Source organism: Musa acuminata, chromosome BXJ1-3 (genome assembly GCF_036884655.1).
Source record: "Musa acuminata AAA Group cultivar baxijiao chromosome BXJ1-3, Cavendish_Baxijiao_AAA, whole genome shotgun sequence".
NCBI classification, from domain to species: domain Eukaryota; kingdom Viridiplantae; phylum Streptophyta; class Magnoliopsida; order Zingiberales; family Musaceae; genus Musa; species Musa acuminata.
In genome coordinates this window covers 36,385,040-36,395,962 of record NC_088329.1, presented here as the reverse complement: position 1 = coordinate 36,395,962, position 10,923 = coordinate 36,385,040, and the positions used below count along the sequence as shown (strand labels likewise).

Genomic DNA, 10,923 nt, shown 5'->3' with positions numbered 1-10,923 from the left:
ATCCTATTATAAGATCTAATATGCTGCATATTAGATCTTACGGTTGAATGCAGTAAAATTATAGGTAAAGAAAGGCCTCCATACGTAATACCCCAATCTTACATGGAATCTACCACACCAAAAGGATCAATTGTTTTAATTGGAGAAATCATGTTGAAGAAAAGGGTAGTCTGTAGTTAATTCATTTGAACCTCCGTTCATGATAAAATATCTGAAGTCAAAATGACCACCACAATCACAGGGCTAGTCAGTTAATTAATTACACATTACAAAGAATGCATGCTTCAGAATTCAGAGTGCATTCTGGGCAAACTGTGTTTATGGAAAGATCAGTGAAGGATATTTCTGCACATCAGAAACTCATAATACAAAACTTCACCATGCAGAGGCAATATTGCAACACTGGATTCGGGGGTGACTCCATAGCTTTCCACCAGCTGATTTGCTTCATCCTTCCTCTGCAAACCATCATCAAATAAAGCTGATGAGAAACCAAGCATCTGAGTTATCAGCATTTAGAAAAGGCATATGGAAAAAGAAAAGTGAAGAGTCCTTTGACGAATTAGTCAATTAATTGTTGTTCGACTGATGCCTTCAACTTCAGGCTGAGCAGCTAAGAGGAGCATTCATAATTTGGCAATTCGAAGCTCAATGGCACAAAGAGTTTTTAGTTTTCTTAAAAAAAAGTCAGTGCACACCAATAATAGTGTGTGATACCACTAGTCACCTGAAAGTACAAATGCCCCAAACAATGGTTATTTCCATTGAAGCAAGACACCCAACATCGACTCAGATGAATCTGTGTTCATCCTACAGGGATTCTAGCAAACGGACTACCATAGCACACAAGGAAGCATTTCGATGAATTTGGTGGATCAGAAGCCAGCTTCAGATAACGTCTACAAGCAATGGCAGAAACACCACATGCGTAAAGAATGGGTTTTCCAATACAAGGAGGCAAGGATACTCAAAAGCCAACTTGTGCAGAATACAGAATGTTATGAAGTTCAAAGAATAAACAATTATATCCAAAAGTATATGTGCAGTAAGAGGCAGAGAATTCAGGAACTCATAAGACAGCAAAAATCAGGATGTTCCTTCCTGCATATCATAAATTTTGGGAGTCAGATAAATGCATAGTTCATAGAGTGCATGGCAATCTGGCAGTTGCTACTTGGGAAATTGACCAAAGTGTAAGGTCGTCACTTCCTAAAGCTTGATAAGCTTTCCCTATCCTTTGACTCAAAGAAAAACATTATATTGATGATCTTCAAGAAGCTTCAATTATAATTTCTTAACTCAGTTTGATAAGCTTTATCTGTGTTCTTTGCCTAGAAAATAACTAGAAGTGACAGAATTACCATGAAGACTCAATTATAATCACTTAACTAAAGACAAAGGCAAAAGACTACAGCAATTACATCAAGCCATCAAGGTAAACAAAATGTACAATCAATAACAAAATAAACCATCTTTAATTGACTTTGACATTATGGTCCATGTCATTTTGATTTCAGCACAGATGGTGTACTTCATTTGTGAAGGCAAAAAATAATTGGCCCACTTGCGCACAACCAACAAAGAAAAAAAAAAGGGTAAGCCCATAATTGTCCTAGTCAAATATTCTGCACATACTACGCAAAATGCTCAATGTAAATAAATAGATAGGCATTACCTACATGATTTTGAATGGGGTGTCAATGTTACTTCAGACCAAAAGCCTCTGTGTTTCATGATGAGAGAACACAAGTTCACCAAAGATCACAATAAAGCAAGCATCACCGATTCTAAAGAGAAGACCATGCTGAATGTGACTGAGGTTCATAATGAAATCTATTTTTTTTATTGGAGTTTCATGTTAGCTCCCCTTCATCACTGCCTTCACTTTGATTGAAGCTCATATAATGGTGATACTTTGACAATGTTGATCTTAATAGTGGTGATGGCAGCACAGACTAGTAACTGCCTACCACTTACTTTCGTTTCACCTAAACTTTGTCAAGCCTTCCCAACATGCCTGTATGGATATGCCAGACAAGTAGCATGGCTCATGATACCAGTTGACCAGCACAAACAGCAACCATAAAGAAGATTTCAAGGTTCAAAGATAGTTATGACACCACTAAAGGGATTATGCAGATGAAGTGATAGAAGAGTGAGATCCAGCAAAAAGGATCACCTAAATAAAACCCTTGAAAATGCAAAAAAAATTAAGTTTAAGCATGTCAACATGCTATGATTCAGCAAAACAAGATAGGACTATTATAAAAAAAACCTGATACAAGGGGCATTTGGTGAACGACAAGGATAATTAGCTGGTACAGACATGAAGACACAAGAAATGTTCAAAGTCATGGGAACTCCAAACAAAAAGGCAAAGAAAATTGACAAAATGTTCCCAAGCTAACTTGATAATCAACAAAATACCAAAGCATCATGGGCTGTCCAAGATGATAATGGCTAAAAAACACAACAAAATTGTTGATCAATTATCATAACATGAAATGAATATGAAAAAGGTATAGCAGAAAGATTTTTTACTTGTACTCGTTAGTAATAATAGAAACCCATAAAACCTATGCTGCAACTTGAAGTATAAAAAGGTAGGAGGATGTGATTTTCAAATAACAAAATTTTTGATAAATTATTATACATGTAGTAATTAACATGAATAAGATACATCAGAGAGATTTTCAACTTCTACTCTTTAATAATTACAAATCCAGAAAAAGATCTTGCGACACAAAATGAAATATATATATAGGTAGAAGCATATGATTTACAACATAACATGAAAGATCAAACATGCTAGTAGCTAAGAAGAATTTCAAGTCAAAGATTTGTCCCTTAATATTCGTCAAATTGCTGCATTATGTAGTTCTTACCATCTATGAAGGCTTTGTCTTCCGCCCTGTTTTTCGGATGCGTTTCAAGTCTTGGATGTGTTTCTTCATTTCTCTAGAAAATCAAAATCATGTGAGCACCATTCAGAACTAATAATACAATGATTTTAGACAAATAAATACCTTTGATGCAAATAAACCATTAGATAGAACAGAGGCAACAACATCACTATCAATATACAGACAGCCAGGTAAAGGACACTTGATTGCTTCTGCAAAAGAAGAGGCAACAGGTTACAGTGAGAATATCAACAGTGTCAATTTTTTGTTTGGTTTTAAATAAAGAACTTATAAAAAATGTGATGTAAACAAGTGTATATATGAGAACATAAGATTAACATACAATACTACAGAAGTGAGCTTAAACACAAACAAAAAGAAAAAGAAAAACATCAATCCTATTATTGCCTTTCAAAGAACTAAACTTTATTACAAAGACTTCTGAATTACACAGAAACTCAATCCCCACAGCCTGAAACCATACCAATCACAATAAAGCATAATTAGCTGTGTAAACCCAAAAACCTAGCTAAACCTTACCTTGCCACCCCGAGAGAAGGGCTTCTTCCCCCCTGTGCATGTATGAGCATCACAAAACTGACGCAGGAAAAATTCTGCAAATATACCACCATCAGAAAATAATCAATGATTCAACAGTAACTCTGACATGTTCAGATAGCTTAAAGCATACCATGAAGACGACTTGCCGAATGACCTTGGTTGGTTGGAAAACAATTATCTGCAAGGCTCTGGATAAAAAGATATTGACAATTTAACTGAATAGGGACAAAATGAAAAACCTTATCATCTATATACATCATACAAAGGGTTGTTCATTGCCTAGGACGAAGTAAACTATGACAAGCACTTGGAACCAAGGTCTATCGTACCGAAGCGTACCGCCCATACCAGGCGGTACGTACCGGTCCGACAGGTTACCGATACGTGGACCGCCCGGTACCGCTACAGTGCTACAGTATTCTACTGTAGGTTGTAGCAGTACTACAGTACTATGCTGTAGCACTGCTACAATATAAAAAATATAAAATTATTCGGTACACCAGGGTGTACCGCTCGGTACGCCCTGATGTACCGCCCGATACACTGGTACCGTACCGTACCGAGCCTGAGTCGAAACGCCGGTACGGTACGATACGTCGAACCTTGCTTGGAACCAAGGTTCGCAATAGCGTATCGTACCGGTGTTTCAACCTAGGCTCGGTACCGGTATGGTACGGTATACCGAGTGGTACACCCAGGTGTGCCGAGTACTGTAGCTCTGCTACAGTGCTACAGTACACTCGGACCGGTAACAGACGATCTGCGTACCGACAACCTGTCGGACCGATACGTACCGGGCGGTATAGTTCGGTACTGCAGACATTGTTTGGAACAATAATTAATTTCTGATCACAAGATGGCTGACATCATTTTTTATGAGATCCAGAAACTTGTAACTCCATATGATTTCTTCAGGCATGAATGCACATAGGCTGACTAATTATTTCCACAGAACTACCTTTGCTATGAAATTGACCTTTACAGCGGGCATAAGTCTGTTACTTGATTTAATTGACTAATAATGAACAAGTTAAAACTGCTTGGACTGTATCAAGGACAAAGAAGTTTCAAGTATTTAGGCTTGGCTAACCTTTCATATTAAAGATATGTACATGGTCAGGAGATGGCTGCCATTGGTTCATTACAGAATCTGAAATACCATACTACCAATCTAGTTTTCTTTGATGCATCAATTACTTTAATTAATACCTGTAAAAGGCCAGTTGGTCAATCTTGGTCCAATATGAAAAGGAAACAGGTAAGTATGACTACTTGAAGTTTAATGATCAAAGAACTTTCCAAACAGTCATAGTTATCCTCCAAATTAAGGGGCATCAATCAATGACTCGTCATTTCTTACTTTTTAATGAATTTCTGCTTCCTAAATAAGAAACAGACACCAAACTTAATTTCCATAACTCTGGCATGTTCAATACAACATAGACATACATGCCAAAGATGCAGATCAATTTTGACCAGATTATTTCTATCATGTAGATTATGATAAGCCATAAGCATCTTGATCGGTAATTCAGTATATCAAGATATTACAAAATTACATGAGATGAAATGAACCTCACAAAGATGGTGGTTCCGAGCAGCAGCTGCTGGATTGCATTTAGTCTTGGACTTCTTGGACTCGACCATCCGGTCACAATGCAGTGCTCCACACAAGTCTGCCAAGCATTGTCCTTGGCTCTGAATACGATAAACAGTTGAACTTTCAAACCTAGTACCAGCTCTTTAAATAACAGAGAAACGTACTAATAACACAGAGTATTTAAAATTGTAAGGTCACAAAGATCTATGCAGCATAGCCTAATACATGACAACTAGTAAAAAGATGGAAGCAATATAAAAATATCATTTAGAGATAAAAGCCATTAAAGAATAAAATAAAGAAAAAGCAGTATATTCACTAAAATTTATAACAAAATAAGGATACATTAAAACACATGCACCAGCATTTTGAATGCATAATAGATATTGATTTCTACGGTATACTCATTAGATGGGAGCTGGACAATTCCGATCAAGTATAAGAAAACCCATTAATATTGACCCTAATGACCAGTATAAGCAGTGCTGAAGGCATGGTGATATGCAAAGCCTGGCTACCAAGAGGAATTGTTGAATTCTAATCATACTGCCTGATATCCTTTAAAATCATCTTCATTTAAATGAATTAATTTAACTGATAACATTATATAGTTTGCAGTTTGAACTAGCTAAAATCAACATCGTTGATCCACCTACAAGGAGTCTACAGAAGATAGGACGTTTCAACTCTTAACCACCAAGAAATGGCAGGAAACTTTCTGGCTGATAAAGAGACAATCAAGAAGGAGCCGACAGCTGAGGAGGACAAGTATTTGCTGGTCATGAGGCACCAAAAATGCATTAAATGGAAAAAATTCTACTCAGGTAAGTGTCTAAGGATTCCATGCATTGAAAAGAAATACAGATTTGTTTCTTTATAGTAAATCCAATAGATTGTTAATATAAGAAAAATTGTGATTTGAAAAGCCTCGTAAAATAGAATTTACAACAATTTAATTATCTATCCAGTTGCACTTACATAATTCAGCAGATTATAGTGTCGGTTGTCAAAATGTTGATCGAGAAATTTCTCAGCTCGGAAGCTTTTCTTACAGAAGCCACAGCGCCACTCATTTGTTTCCACATGAATCTTATGCTGCTCTTGTTCCCGGAACATATCATTATCAGAATGGAGCCTGCACTTACTGGAAATTTCATATTGCTCTTGCTCTACGAAGGGCATTAAATACTGCAATGTCACTGATATCTTATAAGAGACATCCATCCAAATGAAAAACAACATAACTAGAACAATATAATGTCCATGCCTCTTCAATAATTTTCCAAGCAATCCTACTCCTTTCCCTAGAACAATGTACTTCATGCTTTTTTGTATCATCTTGTAAATGAGTCCTGAAAATGAAATGCAAACATTAATAGAACAAATCGGTGCTCTTTCAAACCATATACAAACAAGCAAACCAGGAATCATGAGCAAACTCAATGATGGGAATTGTTGGAGCATCCGACAAATTGTTGGAGCATCAGAGATTGTTATTTGTTGATGTTGATGCATTCGAACCAGGAATAGTAATAAATAAGATGTTCTTCTATGACACAAGAATGAGTTCAAAATACAGAAGAAACTTGACTATAAGAAAAAGAATAAGTGCTCCAATTAATTTAAGACTCTGCTTTCCTCCAATGACAGGTAGTTAAGAAAATAGAAATATTCTCCACTGATCCGCATCCATAAATGTAGTAAGAAGCTGACCAATTGAGGAACTAAAGGATGAACAGCGTGCAACTTATAGATACTCAAGAAATTCAAGAAAAAAAAACTATATACTCAAAAAAATTTTGAAGAAACTATATATACAAGAAATTCAACAAACAATGTAATTAAGTAAAATGTATTACCGGGTTCCAGCAACTCCACTTAATTCCTAGAACACAAAAGAAAAAACAGAGTTAAATAGGATCAACACTACAAGAAAGTGATTACAGTCATAACAGAAAGAATAAATGTATAGAATTAATTCAACAAGGATCGAATACCAATTTTCTTTATTAGAAAGAAGGAACGGATTTTAATTGCAGCAAGAACAAACAACAAGAAGTAAAATTTATAGTTAAGAACTTAAGATGTCAAGAATCAAACAAACATGAAACCGAAGCCATCATCAGAATTATGCAAATCACTGAACAGGCATCTCCTCTATTAAGAGCATCAACGAATCGCAGCAACTGTGTCTAGATCGGAATCAAGATTTCCTTTTCCGCATCGAAACAACATCAAGTAACAAGATTCAAGACCCTAACCGGTAAAAGAAACCCAATCGGCGGCAACACCGTGACGAGTTTCGTTGAAAAAATGCATAAGAAACCCTTGCTATTTGACCGCAGTATCATCAAACAAAAGACCAAATCAAGGAAGAGGGAACAGCGACAATTCAAGAACCTGGACAGATCGGCATCCATGGAGGCAAAGGGAGAGGACCAGGGCGGCGACGAGGATGGGGATCGCTCCGACCGCTCCTCCCATGGCGCTCGGAGGAAGCGTAGTGCGACGAAAGGGGCGGTTCGTAATTTTAATGCTTCCCTTCGGTTGAGACACACTTAACCCGATATATCGGCTTTGTACACACGCCCGATATGGCCATATATATCAGCCGTTATCCTCTTCAGCAATCTGATTTGTGATTAGTCTCTTAATATGACACCTACTAATGGATGTTTATCTCTTAAGAAATCTTAATTTTGTACACAATTAACTACAAATTAAATATGTGCTATGTTAAAAATTATAAATTAATATTCATATAGCTTATTCCCAACTCACATAGCTTTGCTAGTGGAGAACATATCATTTTGGGAATATATATATATATATATACATATGTATATATATATATATATATGTATATATATATATATGTATATATATATATGTATATATATATATATGTATATATATATATATGTATATATATATATATGTATATATATATATATATGTATATATATATATATGTATATATATATATATATATGTATATATGTATATATATATATGTATATATATATATATATGTATATATGTATTCATATATATATGTATATATATATACACATATATGTGTATATATATATATATACACATATATGTATATATATATATATATATATATATATATATATATATGTATGTATGTATATATATATATGTATATATATACATATATATTCATTTCTCTGATCTTCTTGATTAATTTGAATGCCATGTTGATTTCATCATCTATTTGTTTTAATGATGAAATCATTAGTTACTAAAAAAATTGATTTTAGTATTATTATTATGATTGTTTACGGATCTATGCAATCAACTTCAAACTATTGAGATATATGGTTTTATGTTATCCTTTGATAAATTGATTCATCAATTCAAATAATCCACTGATTCAAAGCCAGCCTTAATGATCTTTAATTGCACCTTTGACAGCTTGTGGCTTCTGATTTGGTTGCTTCGGTTGGTGAACTATTTCTGGTTGATGTTTTGACGTCTTGTTCTTTATGATCAATATGACTTGCGTCAGGAGATGTGTTGAGCTCTACTTTCTTACCCAAAGAACAGATTGGAATCCTCCAAACATGAAAATGGCATGTAACTTCGACCAAGAAAGAATTCATCCTCGCATTCCCAAGCCATTTCATTCATGAGCGAACCTTAGCCACTCGAACTTGCTGGGGATCCCTCCATTGACGACGGAGAGCAGGTAGAACCCGGCAGGTGCCACAGTGGAAGAAGGCGGAGCCTTGAGCACCGCATGCACCGCCCCGTTCGTCTCCCTCACCAGACCACTGCACCCAAGCTTCAGCATCCGCTGGTTCATGGACTGCGAGTGCGTCGCGAACGGCGGCGCGTAGACGACGAACTCCAACTTGCCCGGCTTCCGGCCCAGCTCGAACCGGACGATGAACTCCTCGCCGTAGCCGATCCGGTCACGGCCTTCACCGCACTGGACCGACAGGTTCGACGGCCTTCTGCTGTCGAAGAACGTGTCCATGTAGTAGGGAGTGAACGCCTCCAACCTTAGCTCGGTCGGGTATGGGACGCCGAAGGTGTAGTTCTTGTAGGGGTTGCTGCCTCCCACCAGGATCCTACCGTCAGGAAGAACGATCGCCGTGGAATGGTACATTCTGGCTATGCTTGAAGGGTTCAGCAAGGAGAACCGCTCCCCTGCTTCGTTGTTTGGTTTGTAGAGGTAAGGGGCGTACGATGGATTCTTGGCTCTCCGCCATCCGGCGCAGCCATGGGTGGCGCCGTTGATGAGAAGCACGTCGCCGGTGGGGAGGAGGAGCATGTCGTTCATGAGCCGCGGCCCGGGCATGTCCTCCATCGCCCAGTTGGGTTCGTCGTCGGTGATCACCATCCGCCCGCATGAGCTCAGAGCTCGGTAGAACTTGCCACGCCTCCACGCGCGGTAGGCTCCGGTGGCGGCTCCTCCACATATCATGACCTCCACCTTCAGGAACCCGTCGCTGAAGTCCAGCGGGAGCATCACGCAGGAGCCTGTGCTGGGGTAGTTCCGTGGGCCTCCTCCGGGCATCGTCGGGAAGGTCTTGACCACCTGATTCCGGTTATAGTCGAAGAGGATGGAGTCGTGGTTGGCGAAGATGAAGAGGTTTCCGTCGGAGGAGAGGTGGATGAAGGGGTAGAGGTTGTCGCCGCTCTCCTTCTTGTCGCGAGTCTGGCGCAGGAACGGCAGCTCGAACGCGCCTTCCTTCGGCGCGGTTTTCGGGATGAATTCGTACGTGAAGACGTTGAGGCCGCCCACGATGATCACGCGGTCCTTCTCCGGGAGGACATGGTCGGAGGAGTACCACCGCTTGTCAACAAGCAGCTCGCTCGACTCGCTCCACCGGGGCAGGGGATCCGACGGGTCGAAGTACCGAACTCTACGGACGCCGTCGCCGTACCCGCCGGTCTGGGCGAAGACGCCGTCGCTGAGGAAGGCGCCGGAGGAGCACCAGGGGTCGGTCTTGAGGGCGAGTGGGCGGACGGCGTTGGCGGCGATGTCGTACTCGACGGAGTGCACCCAGCAGGAACGCTTGCCGTCGTCGTCAGGGCCGCAGCCGGGCATGCGGAGGCCGGACGGCCCGGCGCTGACCTGGTCGAACATGACGACGGTGTTGCAGTACGTCAGCGCCATGTGCATGGCGACAGCGCCGGTGCTGTCGAGGAGCAGCTCCCAGCTTCCTCTTCTCCCCGATCCTCCTGCACGAGCCGACCAAACCACACACCATGGGACGAGCAACAGCACCAACCCAAGTCTTCCTACTCCGCTCATCACAGTGGAGAGACCCCGATCACTGATGACCGACATCTCCGTATACGAGGAAAGATAGGAAGAACTGCCGAGGAGTATAAGATTAATTGGAGGAAGGAAAGAAGGAATGATGGTTGGGCATATAAGGAGGGAAATCTGAAGGGGTAAAGGAAAGGTATTCTTTTCATTCTATGAAGATTCTGGCATGTTTTAGGATCATCCAAAGAGCGTTTTGAGCTACGGTTGTAGCTGTCTGTGCAAAGCTTTCGTCTTAGTTAAGCTTCTTTAAGATTACCTTACAGGAAGATTGACCTGCGTGCAGGTGAATGTTTGCTATTAGCCATGCAGAACTGTACGCAGTGATTTCACGTCGACAGAGCATCGTGATTGCGATTCCGTCAGATTGGCCGTAGGTTTCTTTTCTTGAAGACAGATTACATGGAAATCTTTTTGGGGACTTAAATATTCCCATATGTAAATACTATATATTCTCAGGGAGTAAATTAAAAAGAAAAGATATAATTTTATCACTTTTCTAGATTATTGCATGCTCTTATTCACAATTTTCATCAAATGCACATAATAGAGGA

The 10,923-nt window shown here is 39.5% G+C and overlaps 2 protein-coding genes across 3 annotated transcripts; both read right to left on the bottom strand.

The window, feature by feature from the left end:
• Positions 1-153: 153 nt before the first annotated feature.
• LOC103979371 (uncharacterized) lies at positions 154-7,594 on the bottom strand. 2 transcript variants are annotated; one of them, XM_009395496.3, is made up of 10 exons: positions 7,465-7,594; positions 6,924-6,949; positions 6,332-6,416; positions 6,043-6,252; positions 5,040-5,162; positions 3,595-3,652; positions 3,444-3,517; positions 3,027-3,115; positions 2,886-2,958; positions 154-458 (listed from the first exon to the last, which is right to left on the bottom strand). In XM_009395496.3, the coding sequence occupies exons 1-9, from the start codon at positions 7,546-7,548 to the stop codon at positions 2,889-2,891; spliced, it is 819 nt and encodes a 272-aa protein (XP_009393771.2). In that variant the 5' UTR covers positions 7,549-7,594; the 3' UTR covers positions 154-458; positions 2,886-2,888. The 2 variants fall into 2 exon arrangements, with proteins under 2 accessions (XP_009393771.2, XP_064988544.1); XM_065132472.1 differs by lacking the exon at positions 3,027-3,115 and having other exon boundaries at positions 277-458.
• Positions 7,595-8,713: 1,119 nt separating this feature from the next.
• On the bottom strand, positions 8,714-10,390 carry LOC103979627 (aldehyde oxidase GLOX-like). Its single transcript, XM_009395796.3, has one exon. It carries the CDS (start codon positions 10,388-10,390, stop codon positions 8,714-8,716), a length of 1,677 nt encoding a protein of 558 aa, XP_009394071.2.
• Positions 10,391-10,923: the final 533 nt, after the last annotated feature.

What these genes read in the sequence shown, in the direction of transcription:
- LOC103979371 (XM_009395496.3), bottom strand. Translation starts at nt 7,548, where the DNA reads ATGGGAGGAGCGGTCGGAGCGATCCCCATCCTCGTCGCCGCCCTGGTC. An exon ending in CTTGGAAAATTATTGAAGAG is followed by an intron (nt 6,253 to 6,331) that starts GCATGGACATTA and finishes GTGACATTGCAG; the next exon opens with TATTTAATGCCCTTCGTAGA. An exon ending in CCTTCTCTCGGGGTGGCAAG is followed by an intron (nt 3,116 to 3,443) that starts GTAAGGTTTAGC and finishes CTTCTTTTGCAG; the next exon opens with AAGCAATCAAGTGTCCTTTA.
- LOC103979627 (XM_009395796.3), bottom strand. Translation starts at nt 10,390, where the DNA reads ATGTCGGTCATCAGTGATCGGGGTCTCTCCACTGTGATGAGCGGAGTA.